The sequence below is a fragment of the Sebastes umbrosus genome, chromosome 10 (assembly GCF_015220745.1).
Source record: "Sebastes umbrosus isolate fSebUmb1 chromosome 10, fSebUmb1.pri, whole genome shotgun sequence".
NCBI classification, from domain to species: domain Eukaryota; kingdom Metazoa; phylum Chordata; class Actinopteri; order Perciformes; family Sebastidae; genus Sebastes; species Sebastes umbrosus.
Window position 1 is genome coordinate 31,207,200 of NC_051278.1, and position 21,986 is coordinate 31,229,185.

At 42.1% G+C, this 21,986-nt stretch overlaps 1 protein-coding gene across 9 annotated transcripts in view; it reads left to right on the forward strand.

Moving 5' to 3' along the window:
• Positions 1 to 21,986, forward strand: part of cep170aa (centrosomal protein 170Aa) — a 66,379-nt gene that overhangs the window by 23,784 nt on the left and 20,609 nt on the right. For 8 of the 9 annotated variants that reach the window (XM_037781613.1, XM_037781612.1, XM_037781618.1 and 5 more), the window contains 7 exons: positions 1,101 to 1,190; positions 3,395 to 3,473; positions 4,487 to 4,545; positions 4,674 to 4,908; positions 7,535 to 7,672; positions 14,815 to 14,979; positions 16,576 to 16,881. In XM_037781613.1, coding sequence (XP_037637541.1) covers positions 1,101 to 1,190; positions 3,395 to 3,473; positions 4,487 to 4,545; positions 4,674 to 4,908; positions 7,535 to 7,672; positions 14,815 to 14,979; positions 16,576 to 16,881 — 1,072 coding nt within the window. Of the gene's footprint in view, positions 1 to 1,100; positions 1,191 to 3,394; positions 3,474 to 4,486; positions 4,546 to 4,673; positions 4,909 to 7,534; positions 7,673 to 9,783; positions 10,073 to 14,814; positions 14,980 to 16,575; positions 16,882 to 21,986 lie in introns of those variants that run through there. The other variant, XM_037781621.1, reaches the window with a different exon arrangement.

Sequence of the window (21,986 nt, forward strand, 5' to 3'; positions counted from 1 at the left end):
GTAACATTGAGGCTCACTATCAGAAATACATTCTTGACATTGGATGCTCATACCTCCACAAAGATGTCACATAGCACAGTCTGCTCCAGTCACACACAGCCCTCTAAGGGTTTGTGTAAGAAACAGTTGCTATTCTGCAATTCACAGTCAGGCTTAAGCTTCCTGCAGTCTGGATCTGCCTATTAGGGGTGTAAATCACAAGTTTCATCACGATACATATTATGTTGATTCTTTGGACGACAACTCAATATTTGATGATATCACAAAGTCTGCCACGATTCGATTCAATTCCGGGGCCTGCGATCAATATAAGACAATATTATATTTCATGTATATTTAACACTACGAATGCACCGATCCGAGCAGTCCTGATAACGACACCTTTGGGTATCGGCCGATACAGAGTACCGATCCGATACCAGTGTTTCATTAATAAGCTGTATGCCTCACTGTGTGGAAGTGACTTGGATCGTTCTTTTATGTGTCGGACAACATCAGGCTGGATTTAAACATCACTTTCCTAACTTTGAAAATGTAACAAATAAATAAATTATATAGATATAAATTTATAGAATTGTTATATTATTATTAAAATAAAAAATCGTACACCAGCAGCTTAGTAATCTTCAAAATTAAAGTGTAAACCTTTTTAGTGCAGCAACAAATTGATCAAAACTTAAACAGGAATTCAAATTCCACTATAATGTATATAGTATATAACCATAGAAAAAATAAATTATGATTTGACAATATTAGTACTGGGCTCTTTAAATCTGGGACATTTAAATGAAAAACAATCTGTTTTTATTTTTTTTTCAATGAAGATAATATAAATAGACCTCCTATGGTCCACATTTCTCATATTTAAGTGCAAATGTTTTTATCAGTTGAGAATTTCAAAATAAAGCCTATCTTAAAGATGACGATATTTATCGATGTTTTCACTTTGCATCGATGATACTGGATCATTGATCACTGAGTCGATATGTATCGATCCAGATCGATGTATCATTACACCCCTAGTGCCTATATAAGAGCAGCACAGATGAAGAGTTACCACTGGGTTAATGCTTCATGTGTATGTATGTTTTTGTTTGAAGTCCCGCAGCGTGGATAAGCAGCATGCAGTCATCAACTACGAGGCCGGGACAGACGAACACAAGGTCAAGGACCTGGGCAGCCTGAATGGGGTGAGTACACAGATAGAAATATGCAAAACAGAGAGCGGTTAGGACAAAGGTAAAAGGACAAGAGAGGACAAAGGGGGAGAGATAAGGGAATGAGTTCAGTCAGCTGAGGGAGGAGTAAAGGGGTTTACAGGGAGATGGACAGGGACTGCAAAGACAGAGAGAAATCAATCGAACACAGAAGACATTTAAGGTAAAAGTAAAGGGAGCTGAGGTTCTGAAGGGTTAGAGGTTAACTTGATGTTGACAGTCAATAGGACCATCTGGTTTACCGCAGCTAATCAATCCCCCTGTCAATGAAGATTTGTATCAGGGCTGAGGTCAATAGAAATCTAATCCTAATTATGCAAATAACAACTTCTGTGATCCAAATGTAAACAAAGGGCAACATAAACTCTACATTTGAACTGCGATCATTCCCATATTTTCTCATGATTTGGGAACAATTGATTAGCATTCCAGAAATGGAATTTCAGCTGATAATCGCAAGCAATAATGTGATAGTCATCACTGTACGCAACATAATAGATAATAAAGGAAAAATGGCGAGCCGAAAGCAGTCACAAGTGTGGTATCACTTTTCGGTCACTGAACGGTCACTGCAATATTTTTAATGCTAAATGCAAAGCTGGCTAGGGTAACATGTGTTGCATGTGCTTCCTCTGAGACACACACAACAGCGTTCTCACACTATACCATGGTGACGGACCGTGGCAGGCTTGAGGTAGTAGGGACGGGTTTGGGAGGGGAGAGGGAGGCAGGGAGGGGTTTTATTTTGTGTGGTGTGTAAAATGTTCTAAATAAATAACAATGTTAAAATTGAGAAGTTTGGACTTATTTTTTACAACTGAAATACATTTTTGTTATTCCAGAGAGAATACTGAAAAAAGGTACCGTTGTGTTCCGGTTCAAATGTGAACGGAACCCAACCCTAGTGTAGATACACTTAACTTCTGTCCTTGATACTGTAGCTGCGCCACATGCCGTTAGTCATGCGTAGTGATTAGCACTCAGTCACAGAACTCACATCCTCTCCAGCTCTCAGACAGGAGGCGGGAGTCAGAGCCACTTCCTGCTGTGTCATTAACCATCCAGCTTCTTTGGCTGGATTCAGAGGAAGTTTTCTTCTGCTGAGTCAGCGGATATAAACAGATTTGCCACAGTGGAGAGTAAAAAGCTGTGTTTGAGCAGCGTCACCATTTACTGTCTTTACTGGAGGGGTTTGTAAAGCTGTCATGAATTCATCTCACTAGAGAGGAGGCAGGAATGTTTTATTACAACAGCGGTGCGAGTATGATAGAATTTCATTTGCAGTTCAGTGGAACCTGATCTGTCTCAGAGCTGTGTAGCAGAAGGAGAGGTAAAGGGGGTGGGGGGATGGGAGTGGGAGAAAGCAAGAGATGGGAAAGAAAACAGTCAGGGACAGACATGCATCGTCATGCTTCGGCCTTTAGTCCTGGCTGTGCAGGCTGATTTCTTATGAAGAGATACCAGGGTCAGCTGATTCAACTGTTGGCATCATGCTTTCTATTACTCACAATGATATTAAACTCATGTGGTCACATGTGTCTGGCAGTGAGAGTTTCTTCTTACTGTTACAGCTTCAAAAATCTGAACCCAGAAAAAAATTCCAGTTTCTCAAATGTGAGGATTTGTTTTTCTTTTCTTATACGAGTAAACTGATTATCTTTGGGGTTTGGACTGTTGTTCAGACAAAACAAGCACGTTGAAAATGATGCTGTGAGGGGCGCCGGGTAGCTCACCGGGTAGAGCGGGCGCACCATGAATCAAATAGGCGAGTTCTTGCTGCAGCGGCCCAGGGTTCGAATCCGACCTGTGGCCCTTTCTGCACTGTCATCCCCTCTCTCTCCCCATTTCACCACTATCACTGTCAAATAAAGGAAAAAGACCAAAAAAAAAATCTTTAAAAAAAAAGAAAAGAAAATGACGCTGTGGAAAGCTGCTGAAACTCATATTGGCATAATTAATAGTTAATTGAGAAAATAATTGGCATATCAATCAATGATGATGACTATAATTATTAGTTGCAGCCCTAATAGCCACTTGGAAGCAGAGACACTGCCATTTGTGACACAACTGTGCAGCAGCTTAATCAGATGCCTTTTTGCGGTGCTATCTTCTTTATCATCACATCTGATTTAATATACTGTCTTGGTTTTTGTCTTGCCTTTTCCTTCCCCCTGCAGACCTTTGTAAACGATGTCCGCATCCAGGAGCAGATGTACATCACTCTGAAGTTGGAGGACAAGCTGAGGTTTGGATATGATATCCTTTCACTTGTCTGATCTTTTAACCTCTTCAGCCCTCACACATCCATCAGGGGGTTAGTCATTTCAAAAACATGTTGAGCAGCAAAGCATTGTTCAAGCACAGATATTATTATTAGGACTGTCAAAGTTAACGCGGTAATAACGCGTTAATGCAAATTTGTTTTAACGCAACTTGTGATTTTTAGGTTGTAGCGGGCTTGGTTTTTAAGCAAGAGTGAAGATACTGGCATCATATGAAACTAGAAAAAAATTGAAAGAATCCATTAGTACCAACCATGTCATACTAGTTTGTCGCAAAGGGGGATAAATAACGCTCCAAACTTGCGCTAAAATTTGTCGAGGAAAAACTGGCATGGCCATTTTCAAAGGGGTCCCTTGACCTCTAACCTCCAGATCAGTGAATGTAAATGGGTTCTATGGGTACCCATGAGTCTCCCCTTTACCGACATGCCCACTTTATGATAATCACATGCAGTTTGGGGGCAAGTCATAGTCAAGTCAGCACACTGACACACTGACAGCTGTTGTTGTCTGTTGGGCTGCAGTTTGCCATGTTAGGATTTGAGCATAATTTTTTAAGCTAAATGCAGTACCTGTGAGGGTTTCTGGACAATATCTGTAATTGTTTTGTGTTGATAATTTATTTCCAATAATAAATATATACATACATTTGCATAAAGCAGCATATTTGCCCACTCCCATGTTGATAAGAGTATTAAATACTTGAAAAATCTCCCTTTAAGGTATATTTGAACAGATCAAAAAATGTATGACTGTGGACAATCATGCTATTAATCATGATTAAATATTTTAATCGATTGCTGTAATTATTATATTAATTTTTAACCAATAGGCCCATTTTTTTACAGTGTACTACATGAAGATAGTAGAATTCACAGCTTGCAGTTGTAAATTGTTTCATGCACCTGTGTGTATAAAGGAGGTGTGTATGTTCATGTATCATAATTGTGCTATTGTGGTTGCCAGTATTTCCTTAACATGTCTCACATACCAACCTGTTCACGGTGGTGAGAGGAGAGCTCACTGTGCCTGAGGAGGCTCTAAAGGTAAGAACACACACACACAACCTGTGCCCCTAACACACTCTCTCTAGTATCAATGATCACCATGATACACAGTAGTATTATACTACTGAAATCTCTAAATATTATTTATTTTCTTTACCTTCCTCAAGCATGAAAAGTTCACCAGCGGCCTCCAGCTCAGCAAGAAACCGTCCAACGGTGAAACCACTACCATCACAACCACAACCAAGTCCCCCACTAAGACCCCAACAAAGACGCTGAGGTCCCCCAGCAGCAGTGCCCCAAGGCCAGGGGAGAGTAGAGCAACAGACGGGGTCGCTACTTCCTCCAAAGAGCCGCCAGCCAAACCTGTGGATACTCACAAAGCAGAGGAGAGGTTAGGAGGTGAGAGAACCGCAGATCGTAGAGGAAACTGTGACTGTATAAGAAAAGTGAAGCTGTCTCAGACATTGTATGAGTTTAGTGTCTGTTGTGCATTGTTAATACCTGATATTTTTAATGTGAATTAAGGCAATTTAGATTTGGTCTACTGTTTACATCCTTTCTTTAACATTTAGATGTATTGACTTCTATCATAAGGCCTGTTGTTTCTCATTTTTCTTTAAAATACAAACAATACCTTAAAGGGATAGTTTGGGTGTTTTGAAGTGGGGTTGTATGAGGTACTTATCCGTAGTCAGTGTATTATCTACAGTAGATGACAGTAGGCACACCCCTAGTTTAGAGAAACAGGAGGAACCGCATGAAACCAAAGCAATGTACTGCTGTGGACGGAGCCGGCAGCAAAACATACTTTAGCCACCTAAAAGAAAGGCTTAACCAAAAAATATAATATATATAATAATATAAAATCAGTTTAAGTGTATGCTATATTTAGAATATTTTCACCATCACCATGCCATCAGACAGCCCTTTCCGACGGGGAACTGAAGCTATCTATCTATGCTCTCGCCAAGCCACCAGACTCCATTGAAAACACCTGTCACGGAGCACAGGGTTTCTGGTCTACCTCTGCCTCGATCGGTTAGTTTGTTTGTACCATTGTGTGACTCTGGTGGATCAGAACTAACCAAAGTCACACAATAAGACAAACAAACTAACCAATTGAGGCAGAGGTAGACCAGCAGCTCCTGTGTTCTGCGAGGTCAAATTACAGGTTTTTTCAATGGAGTCTGGTTGCTTTGGCGAGGGCATAGACAGCTTCAGTTCCCTGTCGGAAACATAGACTGTATAGCTGTCTCACGGCAAAATAAGCCGGGGGAAAATGTTCTAAATATAGCGTACACTTAAACTGATATTGATTTTTTTTAGTAGGGTCTTTCTTTTAGTTGGTTAAAATACGTTTTGCTGCTGGCGCCGGCCACAGCAGTACATTGCTTTGGTTCCAGACAGTTACTCAAGCTGGGGGCATGCCAACAGCCATCTACTGTTGGTCGCCTTTTGCAAATTTTGTTAATCTAAGAATGGGGTTAGAAATGATAACGGAGCACAAACACTCAACTAACACTTTATAACGTCTTTATTCCTGTATATTAACCTACAGAAAAGTATTTTAAACAATGTACTAATACTCCGTAAGGACTAAAATCCCACAGTTTCAATTGGATGTATTGTGACTTTCTACAACCCCCAAGAGAGCATGTTTCTATGTTCTGCGTCCATATACTGTAGAAAGACACATTTCACACAAAATTTCAAGTTACACACATATATTTTTGACATGTGTTTAAGCATTTTCTTCACTAAGAAAACACATTTTCAGACAGTATGGTGAAATATGAAGTGTGGTGGGGTTTTATCTCAGGCCAGTAGGGGGTGGGCATGGTCACCAGGGAAGGGGCTTTAACCTCCCACCAGCATGCAGTCGCTCTGTTTCAGCTTAACAGCGGTTTAGGTCTGAGGGCATCCCTAATAATCGACATCACTGACCAGGCTGGGGTGCTAGCAGGGGTCTTGGTTAAGCCCCAGATGTTGAAACAAGGCCACATGGGGCTTGTGTTATTGCACAGATTAAGCAGTAACAGGGTCAGAGTGACTGCATAATGCAAACCCATATGCCAGCACTACTTTTTTTATTCATCCATTCACATTCACAAGCGTGCGCGTACATTTGCACATTTGGACCAAAAACAGGCAAACATGCACATACGGTGTTGGATGTCTTCCCATCTGCTGCTCATGTTTTTAATGACACCCTCTCTGTGGTTCTGTGGCTGCAATCCTTCCGTGTTACTGCTGTAATACCAAGCCTCGCCCAGATAGTACACCTCATAGTGAGCATACATTCAGTAGCTTTTATATAGAAGGCCCCTTCTTACCGCACGCAATTTGGCTCACTGCATCTATAATTATCTGCATATACTGTAAACTCACACAACTCAGGATAAGGGATACTTAAAGGAAGAGGATAGAGCAGGAAGAAGTTAACACATGAGGAGACTTCCTCCGGCACAGCGGTTGTGAGCCGCAACATCGCTGATTCAAATCCGGCTGGAGACCTTTGTTTCATGTCTTTCTCTTCTCTCTCAGCTATGTTCCCTGTCACGTTTCTACTAAGCTGTCCAATTTTAAAAGAGAAGTTACCGCAGGATGCTCGTCCCATGTCAGCTTTCATTCTGATGGGGACAGGGAGGCTGACGGGAAGTCCCTCTTTCATTTGAACGGCGTGTGTCTGAGAGAGAGAGAGCACGACAGAGAGTGTGCACGTGTGTGTGTGTGTGTGTGTGTGTGTGTGTGTGTGTGTGTGTCCATCCTGCTGGCTAAAGTTCTGAAAGTAGGTCATTGGTGCAAGACCCGAACCAGAGGGGAATTAATGCACCAAAAACACATACACAGAGAGCAGCTGGGTTCACTTTGTGTCGTCCTAACACAATCAACAGCTTATGTCGACGGTAACAGAGCATGTAAAGTACATAATAAACATGTTAGACATGACAGGCCGCCGTTAAAGCTACATTAAATAGTGCACAGGCTTTGTTAAAATGTGTCTGCATCTGTGCATCTGTCTCAGGGGATGCTACAGCGTTGCCACGTGGGACCCCCCTGTACGGCCAGCCGTCTTGGTGGGGGGATGGGGATGCAGACGATGAGAACTCCTTCAAACAGGAAACCAAGTCATCCCACAAAAAACATGACAGCTCCATCTCAGGTAGGAGGTGTTTCGATTTTGAACTTCTAACTACCATCACACACACATCTTCACCATCTCCTCATCACTACAATTCAAACATGCAGTGCAGAAAATAATGGATACAGTGGTTTAAACATACAGTATATCATATTGCCAGTGTAAATGGAAGAAAGCTGGTTGACTGTCAAATGATGCCTCTGATTTTGTCACATTTTACCATAGATTATTGAGTAGTTTTGGCTTGGAGTAAAGGCAGTAAAAGAGTTTGCACTGCACATAAAGTAGAAAGTAAATTGTTGTAGAGAGTTTAACATTTATAAAAAGACAATTAGACAGTAGGGATGTCACGAGAACCAATATATCTGTACCAAGTCGATGCCAAAATTCTGAAAATGTGACGGTACTCGTTTTTCTACAGTACCGTAGGGCTAGAGACTAACGGCGTCCCCGCAACCTGGGGATGATAGAAAATGTTCCTGATAGTGCTACATTGTGAACAACACATCCATGTTGAAATCGACATGAGGAGAGCTAGTAGCGTTAGCTGTTAGCAGCCGGTGGGTAGCACAGTCCTGCTTGGCTGAATAACGGAGCTAACAGCTAACGTACGGAGGTTGCATTGAGTTACATTATGATGCATTCAAGCTCTATTCTGTAAAAAAAAATGGACGAAAGTAAATTATAACGTTATCATGATGTGTTTAAATGTAATATTGTAAAATTTATTTTTTTACAAGAAACTCGTGGTGGATCATCAGGGATTGATAATAAATTCGCAAAAAACAGGAGTGTATGTTGACGTACATGGGATTTATTGTTTCGGGCTGCACAACATTGTTTTTTATTTTCATTTATTGCGATGTCAACTTGCGCGATCGACACATTGTGAAAGACTGCGATATTACAAGTTGAATATAGTAACAACGTATTAAATGACATTCTGTCAGTAGCCGCTATTTTGTCTAATGCTGTATGCGCCACGCTGTTAACTCTCTGGCCAATCAGACAGGGAGCCCTCGCCGTTAGGCATCGTCTGATTGGGTAGAATCTGCACGCATGCGAGTGAGGTTTATTAGACTAGTGCTGCTATACTACTCTGCATGGTTGAAGGAGGAAAATGTGACAAGATGAAAGTGAGAGGAGTGAGAGTGCGAGAGGAACTGGTGCCTGGAGTTGTGATGGAGAAATCATTTTTAAGTTATTGTTTTGAACGTTTATTGTGAACATCCAGATGAATTTTCTAAGTGAGTTGAAAGAGTATTAGTAAAAAACTGCACTTCAAAATATAACTGTCTGTCTGACTGTTTGTATCGGTGCCTTTTGTGTTCCGTTCAGTGTTTTAGTTTTTTTTAATTCAACAAGCAGTTTGTTGTATTTTAGCATAAACTGAACACAGCAGAAAGGCAGAACTGAGTACATTTTAATATCTGTTTATTTATTGCAAGTAATATTGTTATTGCAGTATTTAACATTACCGCACATATTGCATATTTTGCTCATATCACGCAGCCCTAATGACAATGGCCACAAGGCACAGATTTCCTACCGAATTTGATATAATATTGAAGTTTAATGTTATTGTAGCCGTGCATTGTGTGTAAAAATAGCACATTTAACATTTCAGGATGTCTTTTAATATGTATTTTCAGCAAAAAGAAAGTACGTTATTGTGCAGTAGGTCTTTATTACTGTATGATACAAACAGTATGCTATTGATAGCCCACAGATGAAATGCAATGCTAAATTGAGCCATGCAGTGCAGATGATTTTATCTCCGTAGTGAAACAGCAGCTTGATCTTAATGCCCTCTAGCTCAGTTGATTTGCTCTGTGTTGAACGAGTAATACTCAGCCAGACTGTGTGTTTGTGTGTGTGTGTAACAATGTACATCCAAGTGCACACAAAGGGTTTTTTCAGAGCCTGTGTGTATGACTGTTTGCCTACAATATGTGTGTGTGTATAGTGACCGTTGGACTGGGGGGGGGGATCCCGTTAACTGGTGCTGGATAGTCAGAGTAACAGGATTAGAGGCTACACCAATAGTGAAACAGCTCGGCGATACAAAATCGGTCTGTGCCAGGCTGCTTTAGTGTGGACTAGTGTAGTCAGAGAGGAGTGGGGGGAGGTTAATCACACACAAACATTGGAGCAGACTGAAGCGTCCTCAAATCTCTCGCCACATCTGGATGGACAGTCTGGGAGCGTCTTCGCCAGCCTGAAAAGGAATACTTTGTTTTTTCAGATCTTTTAAATAATCGGTTAGAAATAATTCCTGTGCTATATAAGTATTTTATTGTTAGAATGAGATTAGAAAAGAGTGTAATTTTGGCGTAAATCTGTGGCAGGGTGATTTGAAAACCTAAAAGCGTTCCAAAAAAATCAGGGGAATGGGATTGGCTACTTCAGTCATGGAAGTGGGTGAGTGGAAGGTATTTTGCCCTCTTGGAGCATTGACTTTTTGACTGAATAGATGTTTTGATGTTGGATTTGTTGTGTGAAGCAAGCAGCATGCTCCCGGGGGGGTGTTGCACAGTGTATTTATGTAGGTTACATGGATATCAGCATCAAAAGAAGATCTTATCAGTGTACATGTCTTTAAAAAAAGTGTGATCGCAACCTCTAGGCCTATATCTGCTCTAATAAACTGTTAACATCAGATATACAGTGAAGGGGAAGTGAAAGAGAGGTTTTGGACAGGAAGCGATTTTTTTGTTGCATGCATGTGAATGTCAGTTAAGTTTAGTGTGTGTCCTTTTCTCCTTCCCACTGAATAGGCTGTGTTGTCAGAGCCCCCCACCCCCTTTCCTTGTGTATTGTCACTCAAGCCGATTGGGTTACGCCATTGCACCAGCTCCCCCACTCCTCCCAACACACACACACAAACACACTCATGCACACACAGCGTTCAAACAGACCACGCTCTCACTCTGCACTGCAGCGATCATTAGCTAACCGTTCTCTAATTCTCCGGTAAGTATTGCTCTCGATTCCATATACTTTGGCTAATGGAGCTGATAAAGGAGCTGTCAATTTGAATCAACTTTTTATTAGTCTGACCTGATTTATTACCTGTGGATCTTTCAAGAAATGTTCGGTCTAGAGGCCGACAGATAGTGGATTTCTAAAGGTCGATATAATAACGATAGTTATATATATATTATATATATTCGTAAGAGAAAATCCTGAAGTGTGATTTGGGGGATTCAATTTTTATTTTCAATGGGCGCTGCGCTGTGCTGTGGTTTACAGTATGACTGGCCAGGATGACTTCTGTTCAGTTCCCATTACATTGTTAAATGACATTCTTGCAAACCATTAATGTTGGTGCATATTCCCGGGGTAAGGAGGATCCTAAAGCTAGTGATTTCTTTTCATGAATGAATGGTTACGTGGCCGGATTACGTGGAAGTTCTCTCTTCCAAATAATCTTCTTCAAAATAATTGTGATTATCATTTTGGCCATAATCGTGCAGCCTTAGTCCAGGGTATCATTAATCTATAAGGCTGTGTCTGTCATCAGCTTTAATCTTTGTATGTATTAGACTCTAATGGAAAACATGACAGCTGATTCTATAAAGCAGGTTTGCATGTTCATGGTAAACTGACAAATAAGAAAATCCTGCAGCACAGTTTAAAGCATTAGTTTAAACTGTTTTGTCTTCACATGAACGCCATTAAACTCATTCATGAATTACTAGGTGCTTCCCAGACCAGTCATGTGATTTATGGTGACGTCAGTGGAATGCTTTGAGAGTATTCACACTTATTTGCACGTATTTCATGTGTGAGATCCAGGAAGTTTAGTCAGTCATCATTTCAAGGAATGAGCAAATGGAGAGACGGTACTTACTGTAGTTTTTTCTCTGATTAACACGTTTATTTTTGAACTTGTCAGTCTTGTTTGCATGGTATTACTTTCTCAGTTAAGTCATTGGATCTTAAGCATCATTCACCATATTTGATCTCTCTTTTTTTTTGTTCCAAAATTTTATTTTTTTATTTTAAATGCAGTACCTGTGAGGGTTTCTGGTCGATATGTGTCATTGTTTTGTGTTGGTAATTGATTTCCAAAATACATTTTGCATAAAGCAGCATATTTGCCCACTCCCATGTTGAGAGTATTAAATACTTGACAAATCTCCCTTTAGGTGCATTTTGAACACATAAAAAGATAACAAAAACAATATACACAAACACAGACAGGGCAGGTTATAGCACATTAAAGCCCCTGCACCCCGCCCACCCACCTACACACCCACACACTCACACAAAGACAACAAATAGACAATGGTAATGGCCTTGTTCAGTGAGGCAGGCACTGAGCACCTGACCGGCTACTCAACAACAGGCACATCAGAAAGCCATTTTAAAGCCTGTCTACAAAAAAGATCTTCAGGGGTGGGAAGGTAACCATCAGGATCCTTGTGTCCTGGTGATTACCACTCACTGCCATGGCTTCAAAATAGGGTTATCAGAAAACTCCATACAAACATAAATCTATGATACAGTGTACACCAACATATACCCATTTAATTGCCATATAATTGCCCTCATCGTCTTTTATTCAAAGCTGACATAATTAAACTCAAAGAGCCTGTGTGACCACTGCCAAGATCTTGAAGAAACAATGCTGCCTACTTCATAAATACCAAAGTCCAAATAATCATTAAGCCGGCTGTCTATATTAAAACAATTTGCTTACCTCACCTTCCATTTAATAAGTATTGTCCGTTTCACTGAGAGAAAGGCTAATGCATTCAAGTGTTGTAATACTTTTGACGTTACTCCGTCTATCTTACTTCCCAGTAGACTCGCTGTTGGACATAGTCGGAAATTTATAACCAATATGTTGCCCAAAATGTTATTACCTCTGGACAGTGCCACAATTGATGCATCATATTTGATCCGTCTCATGTTTGCTCTCAGTTTAAATCCACGTTGTAAATCTTCCCAAATTTGCAGAGCAGCTTATGCTGGCAAGCCCAGATCTTGCTTCAAAGATGAGTCCAAAGAGATTTGTTAGTACTTCTGTTTAGTTGATAACACTGAAGTGGAAAACAAGCCTTTTAATTCAGATATTCTAAACATCATATTGATAAAATATTATTATTCATGAGAAATTCACTCTCTATTCTTACTAGTAATTATATTCTGCAAAGTCAATTCCCGTATCTTGTTTTTTTTGTCAATTGCCATATGTTCCTACATTTGCTGCCCAACATGAAGCAGATGGCCGCTGTAATTTCTGAAAGTATCATTTATCATATTCACATCCCACAGAGGCTCTGTCTGTTAATAGGAACAGATGAGAAAATAAGTGCTCCATATTGTGAGCGCCCCAAAGAGCTGCACCAGCACTTCTCGTCCTGAGTGACTGACATGACTTGTGTGTGTTTGTGTGTGTGTCTATGTGAGAGAGAAACACAGAGACAGACATCTGTGCATGTCCTTGCAGTATTTGTAGTTTATAGGGCTGCGTCCTCCCCTAGAAGGAGATGGTAATTCTGATAAATGGTGAGACACACTTGCTGAAGAGAGGACCTTGATTGAATTGGTCCAATTTGAACTTAGCTTGACCTTTCACTTTCAACTTTTGATAATGAATCCTAGTATTCATCTCTCACTGTGACATTGAAGCATTGGGATGTTATGCTTTTAAACCAATAAATGCTCAAGATTTAGACAGAAGCTGTGGCAGACTGTAACTGCATCCACTCCTGTATGACATCAGTGAAGATGAACTGAACTGATGAACAGTGTTCTTATGACAACTGGAAACATACAGATTATCTATTGTGCTTTATGCAGTATACACAAAATGATATATCATTATATAACACTAACTGTCATGTTATATTATGTGTTAATGTTACGTGAGGAGATAGTTTAGCCTGAACTAGCTAGAACTAGGTTCTAGCTAGCCAAATAAGTTTAAGGCAGTTAGGTTAACGCTAAATTCACATTAACACATTAACATTTTTGACGAGTAGTTTGGGTTGTTAAATAAATGTATTTGATATATCTGTTGACATTTCTAACATTTGCTGTGAGAAAAACATCTGCAGATGTAGGTTAAAGGGACTATTTGTAACTTTCAGAAATGCTTGTTAACAGCGACACCTGTGGCCATGAAATCAACGAAAGTCAGCGTTGAGCTCGCGCTTGCTCGCTCTAAATAGACATGGACGAGCATCGCTCAAAACAGTGAGGCGACACACGTCAGCTAATAGCACAATATCACTCTATATTTCAGCTGCTTGGCAGTAATGTTAGCTGACCAGACGAAGGTCTCTCCATGAATCAATGCTGATCCTAGTGTTGGCTTTTCCTGCCTCAGCGCAGGCTCAGGCAGCGGGGCTACTCAACGAGTTACGTTATCGCCTCCCGACCGCAGCCGGCCGCCGCAGGGAGACACCGGCACCCGGTCGGTAACGAGACGACAACGTAACACGTGGAGGAGCCCCGTCACTTCACAAGACACGGAAAACCTCTGTTGGTCTGGAGGAGCTGCAGCATTTATTTCTGCACAAACGTCCCCTGTACATTCACTATATTTTCTCAGACCTAAACTAACTCTTCTGCAGTGTGGAGTGAGCGCGCGTTCACGTCTAGTAGAGGTGGAGCGAGTACGCGAGAACGCGCGCTCTGTCTGAGTGAAGGTAAGCAGGCAGAGGAGACGAGGCTCTGGCCACACGCGGGCGCGCATATGCGAACGCGCATGTGTGGCGACCCGCTACATTTATACGCTTAAAAAGTTACAAACAGTCCCTTTAAAAGTAGCTAAGTTATCCGTCAACAGTGCCACCCAACCTCCATTATTTTGCCTTTGTGTGCTTTTGGAAATTCCAATAAAGCAAATTTATTACATATAACGTTATAAGCTAATACATGTATTTGTTATATAAGCTGTTTTATTTTTAAGGACAATATCTCAGACAATAGTTTTAGAGATAACACCTCATATATCACTTTTGGTTATGGAGATTATAGTTTTGCTATACTAGTCATACAGATATGTTATAATCTGTTTCAACTCAGAAGGACTTATTGAAAGATTGAACGATTCTCTGAGCATCAAGTTTTTTAACATTAGTGTTCATAAACATCAAAATTTGAAATCATTAACCTTAGTAACATCTTTATGTGTTTTTCGACCTCAGACAGCAAAGAGGCTCGTCGAGGGGAGAAAGCTAAAGAGGACGGCCTCCATGCGTCCACCGCTCACGATTCCAGTTACTTTGAGATGCCAACTAAGGAGGGTCACATGGTCAATAACGGCATCCATGAGATTCCCACCAAGGACACAGAGGGCACCGCCGCTGCAGGTGAAGTATACATTTCATTTATTTGGATTTATGGTCAATAAAAATAGTCTCTTTTAGAGTTTAAAGAGAATGTAAGGTTATAGTGTCTGCGAAGTAGTAGCTCATAAATACTGATAGTAAACAACTACTACATTCATTTGTGACATTCGTACAATTTGTACGGATTTGAGTCCCATCAAGTCAGCCTTTGTGAAACGTGTTCTAAACCTTTATGGCACAAAGAGACGTTAATTTAATAAACAGAAAACAGGAAGTGGCCACTGTTTGTCTAGCACAAAGAGTAGCAATCATTCTGTAACAGAAGCCATCAGCTTATTTGATCATATTTTGATAAATATCCATGTACTGTATATTTCTATAATTTCATTACACCATAGACTGTATATAAAGATGGAAGATATGTCTCACTTCCTCTCACTGTACAGAAGTGAAACCAAAATATCCTGATACGGGAGCTGCCATCATGAGATTTTGACAGCATTTAGAGCCAGAGTCTGCGCAGTATTGATCGGGCGGTGGAGCTGCGATATGGAGGTCACCTGCCCGATAGGCTTGCCGCGGTAGTCGGTGTTACTGGTGTCACACGGTGGTTGGGCTTACACCGATTACATTACTTGCCCGCCGCCCCCACCGTCGTTTTGCTTTTTTTTTATAGAAATAAAACCCATTTAGTTCATTTTGCCGTATCAGCGCTGTGTAATCAATACATAGTTGGACGACAGACGCTGCAAACTCAAAGTGAAAGTGTCTCAGCTCAGAGTAGCAGGAGTCATATTTCACACACTTATCACGGGACAAGAGAGTTGACAGACAAGACGATGGCGGAGGATTTGGTGTCAAAGCGAAAAGCAAAAGCGCCTATTTGGCAGTACTTCGTGCGGAGGACAGAGTGATCACAGCTGGTGTGCGTGGCGCAGGTGGAAACCTGAGGCCCCACAGCAAAAGCTCGACCGGAGAGGCCAGACACACAGCCATCCAGCGGTAAAGATCAAAGGAAGCGCTCTGCATATATTGAGCGCCGTCTTTTCTTGTAAAATGTCCGGTGTAATCGGTAACACCGGTGTCGGTGAGTTTATTAACCGGTGTGAAAATGTCCTCACCGTGACACCACTACCGCCTGAACCAATCGCGAGCCGAGCACGGCCGCAGCTTGTCAACGAGAGAGACTCACAGCTGTCATCATGACGTCCCACCCCAATTTTATAGCATCAAATAACTAATTAAAACCAAACTTATCCAAAAAATGAACACTTGAACATACATCAGCGTACTATAGAGAACTACCTAAAATGACAGAAACCATCTTTGGGAAAAAATTATTTGACGTGACTTTTTAGTTTGGCCCATGTCCCATCCACCAACATGGAGGAGGCGGGATTTATGACCTATACTGCAGCCAGCCACCAGGGGGCGAGCGAGAGGTTTTGGCTTCACTTTTGGGGAGCTGTCATGTCGTCCATCTTTATATATAGTCTATTGATTATACCAAGAAGTCAGAGTTATAAATTCATTGTTTAAAAGTGCCTCACCCAGGACCACTATATTTAGTACTACTTAATGACTGACAGTAACAAAACTGCCATGTCTGCTCCACAGCTCAAGGCCACGCCTCCTTCACCATAGAGTTCGACAACACTTCTCCAGGGAAAGTCACCATCAAAGACCATGTCTCAAAGTTCCAACCCGACCACCCGAGACCTCGCTCCAAGAAGAGTGGAGCAGGAAGTGGAGGAGGAGGAGGGAGGGACTTGAGCACACTGCAAGCCGCTATGATGGCATCGGAGAGCAAGGTGGCTGATTGGCTGGCCCAGAACGACCCCACTCTAGTGCGCAGCGAGTCAACGGAGGACGACAGCAAGAGCATCAAGAGTGACGTGCCGGTCCATCTCAAAAGGCTAAAAGGTGGATGTTGTTTTCTGTTAAAGGGACGCAATGTAAGAATCAGAAATAGCTTGTTAACATGACACCTGTGGCCGTTAAGTCAACGTCAGTCAGCGTCCTGTTGCTCGCCCTTGTGTTCACACTACGTAGACGCGAGCGAGCATCAGTCAAAACAATGAGGCGACACACACAAGACTGAACGTGATTGACGGGCATCATGTTGATTAACGTTAGCAACATTAGCCAGCTAAAACCACAGTATCACTCTATGTTTCACATGCTTGGCAGTAATGTTAGCTTACCTGTCCAACAGGAATTTTAACAGCTCGGGTCCGTTTTGATACCCAAAACCATATGAAGGTCCGGCTTATGTTGATACTAGTTTCCCCCCCGACGTCGGTCACATTCCGGTTTTGTAAGACGGGCTTCACGAGATATAACTTTGGGTTTTTTTGTGCTTCTGTGGACTTTGTGCTGGAGTCTGAGTTGTGGCGGGCGTTGGTTGTTTGTTGCCGTCAGCGGACTCCATTTCTTATCGAACGTTAGCTATCATTGCACACTGTCTTTTGAGATCTGTTGAGGAAATACTAAGCACCGCCCACCAGCCGGAGCACAGCCAATAGGAACGCTCTCTCTCTGAAATGACCTGTGATTGGTCAAAGTCTCCCGTCACTGGCTAGATGTTCTAAAGCCTGGAAACAGAGCCATGAGGAGGTGCAGAAGTCTAGTTTTCTCTCAGAACACTTGAATTACAATATGCTGAAAGGTTATTATGGAATTTTTGCCCAATGATGCCAAAAATATACTGCCTACTGCCACTTTAAAAGCAGACTACAGGCTGATAGAGGAAACCCAGAAAGTCACGGAAGGTCTTATTTTTTAGGTTAGGTTACAACCTGGTCACACATTGGCAATAAAAAACAATTAAAAAATGTTAATTTGGTAAAAACTTGCACACAGTCCCTTTTAACATTTCTATGTGTGTGGAAGTTTTTGTTGTACCCTTTTCTGGTTCTCTACCTCTTCTTTGATCATTTCTCCTTCCTTCCTTCATCTCACAAAAGAGCCTTATTCACACTGTTTACATTTTCCATTGGTCTCTTCCTCTACTATGTGAAGACCGGGTTACTCTTTGTTACAGGGGTTGTTGGCAGTGGTAACCAAGCCAAGGGATTAGCAGCTAGCAGACAGAAACATTTAAACCCCTATCTACTGCTCTGACATCCAATGACGAGGCTTAGCCTGAGTAGTACACCCCCCCCCCCCCGCCCCCGCCCCATTGAATTTAACTTTTTCACCATTTACAGACATATTATTTAGTGAGGAGCACATACTCTATTCATATACTACTCCAAGGCATGCATGACAAGAGCTTTAGATGTGGCTTTGGGTTCTGTTTTCTTTTGCATTGTTAGTGTGGATATCTAAATCATCTCTTACCTCTGTGGGCTTGTTGCTATGTATCCTTGGGGTTTAGGTTTGAGATTGCTGTGACTGTAAATTGCATGCTTCTCTGCATTTCTTTGTTCCCTTTACCTGCAAGCAGCCAACTGCTGAGTAGGCTCCTGCTGCCAGGGGGATCTGTGAGAAATGGCCACACAAGGCGAGGCTATGTATGTACTGGCAGTAAAGACAGTTTAAGTTGGATGCTCTGCTATGGTGGACTACATGCTGGTCATGAGTTAATTAAATGGAGGCCAATTTATGATGTTGTTGACATGTGTGGGGGGGGAGGGGCCAGCAGACAGGAGCTGATGAAAATGGAAATCTATGAAGCAGGAGTGTAAAGCGGGGAAGCTAATTCATTAGATGGAGTAAGTAGTACTACATGCATGTCAACTGGCTGACAGCATGACTCACCTGATGGATGATTATGTTGTCTGACTGACTGCTAGACACTGCATTTTCTCCAATCGAAGCTGTGGCTGATTGACACTTGATGAGCAATATCTGAAGGAAGAGAGGGAAATTAGACAAAACCAAGGTGGTTGTGACTTGACTTAAGGGAGGAAAACCAAGAATAACCGCGGAAGAGAGAGAGAAACAGAAGGGGTGGAGTGAGGAGGAGGAGGAGGAAGGGGAGGGATAGGACAAAGAGGGATGGATAGAGAGCAGGTGGACAGCTGGATGGAAAGCTGTCTATTGATGCCGACTGTGGACATGTGAGGTGTGCAAAAACAGGTACAGTGGGGAGATGGGTGAGAGGGTGAAGAAGAACCTCACTGTTACGCTGAGAGCAGCAAACAGCAGAGGTGATTGGACAAAGAAAGGCAGGAAGGAGAGAGAGAGAGAGAGAGAGAGGCTTGTTGCCTGGACTGCAGTGAAAGCGGAAAGGGAGGCGGTGATAGGAGGAGAGAGCAGTTTTTGGCAGATAGTTGTTATAGTAACAGAGATGCAAATGATGGCAGGGAAAGAGACTATACAGACATGCATTTACAAATAGCACATTACTAGCATCGTTGTGTCTGTGAGTGTGAGGCTGCAGGAGCATGTGTGAGAAACGCATTGTAGTTTTGACTGAGGGCGCGTGTGAAGCATGTGCTGCTCGCATGTGGACGTGCTTGGCTGAAATCCATCGTGTCTGTGTTTGCTGCATGTGTGTGTTTGAGACATGCTCAGCACTGATCTGCAGACAGTAGCACGTGTGAGGAGAGGCGAGAGTGATGTTTCTCAGGGTGTGTCGTAGAGGTACTAGGCAGAGAGAGAGAGAGAGAGAGAGGGAGAGGCAGAGGTGGTTAGTGAGGAAATTGAGAGGAGGCAACTGAGCCAAAGCTTTTGATTTGTGAGCATCAAGGTGAGTGTTTGTCTTCTTGCTGTAAGGAGCAATGTAGAGGATACATCTTTATACTGCCTGTTATCACTAGCAATGTTGGAATGTGAGCTGTCATGTATTATCTGAAAATCTGTGCATTTTCTGTGCCAGTGAGATGTGATTCTGATCAGTGTGAGGCTGTAAATGTGGGATCTGAAATGTTATTGAGATTGCAGGATTATTTTTTGATTCATGATGAGTACTTCATGTGCATTGATATTAATTTGCAGTCGTAGTAAATGCCTAACAGATACACAAGGCTTCAATATTGTGTATGCATATTATTCTATGCTCTTATACAGCACAATTGTATGTGTGTTTGGGGTTGCATGTTTGCTTGTCTGTGGCCGTTCATGCATGTAGAGTCAGTGCATGCTTGTGTCTGGTGGTCAGTTGTGTGTGTGTGTGTGTGTGTGTATGTGTGTGTGTGTGTGCATGCGTGCAGCCAGCGGTGGAGACAGAGTCCAGCTCCCCTGTGAGTCATGGCGGGGCGAGCGGGGCAGAGCGCTGGACTCTCACAGATACCTCTGTTCTCCTCCGGCCCTGCCAACGGCCTCTTTGTCCGGAGCACACAGCATGAAGGACCTGCCCCTCTCCGTCAGCTTTATCTGCTGATCTGCTCCAGCAACTGTAACGCTCTGCTGCTTTCCTGTCTCGTTCCATTTATGCTTCAGTCTTTTGTTTCTTTTTTAATGAAACGTATGCTTTTATTAAATTTCAAACAGTGATAACAGACAGGAAAGATGGAGGAGGTGAGTGGTGGAATGTGACAAATGAGCCGCAGTCTCCGAAATATGCCCGAGGCCACAGAGCTTTTGTGATACCCCGCTGTAGAAACAGTACTTAAAGGAGCACTCCAAAAAAAGAAAAAAAAAGAAGGAAAGAAAGCAGCAGAACCTCAGACAAAGAGTATAGAAGCAAAGAGACGAAACTCCTGCTGCCATTTTGGACTGAAAACGGCAATGAGTCTGTGGCCATGGATGTATAAAGAGACGTCTGTAAATCAGAGGATCATTTTTTTGAGGTAATTCAACTTCTCAGTACGAATACTTAAATAGTCCTCATTTAAATCATTGAGTCCTAAAAGTTGTAAAATTCACTAACAGCTGAATCCAGAGTTATTTTCCTCGGCATAATGAACGTGCATCAAACCCACGGGAAGCACCGCCCTGCACGCTCATATGACATATCCAGTTCTGCCAGCTTCCTGCTAGCTGTATGCGGCTGTAATAATGGATATATTGGCTGTAATTCATCACTTTGATTATCTTATAATACACCCATGGGCTGTATGCTGTCAGCCTGTACCGTGGTGGATGTATTAACATCTCTGTTCCCAAACAACCGGCTATCGGCCAGTAGCTAGTAGTGCTAGTAGCATGACATCAACATTATTTAATGTAGTTGTAGGCTATTCACTAACACGCAGGGCAAAAGCACAGGACACAACCTCTTCTACATCCATGGTCTGTGGTCTGTTGGACCCTCTTCTACATCCATGGTCTGTGGTCTATTGGACCCTCTTCTACATCCGTGGTCTGTGGTCTATTGGACCCTCTTCTACATCCATGCTCTGTGGTCTATTGGACCCTCTTCTACATCCATGCTCTGTGCTCTATTGGACCCTCTTCTACATCCATGCTCTGTGGTCTATTGGACCCTCTTCTACATCCATGGTCTGTGGTCTATTGGACCCTCTTCTACATCCGTGGTCTGTGGTCTATTGGACCCTCTTCTACATCCGTGGTCTGTGGTCTATTGGACCCTCTTCTACATCCATGCTCTGTGGTCTATTGGACCCTCTTCTACATCCATGCTCTGTGGTCTATTGGACCCTCTTCTACATCCATGGTCTGTGGTCTATTGGACCCTCTTCTACATCCATGGTCTGTGGTCTATTGGACCCTCTTCTACATCCATGATCTGTGGTCTGTTAGACATTGATTTTGGATCCTTGACATGAAAAAGTTTGAGATTGCTCTCAAAATCTGTGTGCTGGATTTTTCTAACTTCTATTTATGTCCATTATATGCTCCTCTGCAGTAAGTAAATAGTTATGATAGTATGAAGTATAAATATGACGATAAAATATAAATAGTTTTGTTTTACTTTTGTACGGCACTTTGTAGGTGGATGTTTTACTGGCGTCCGGTCGTCTATTTCCGTCCAAAATGGCGGAAGCATAGCTTTGCTGCTGGGCGCTGATGTTGCAATGGAACGACCAATTGGCTTTCACTTCTTATCAATATACGTTCTTGAGATATCTTGATATTCAGTCCTTAGTATGGGTCAGGCTCCAAAAATATTGGATCCT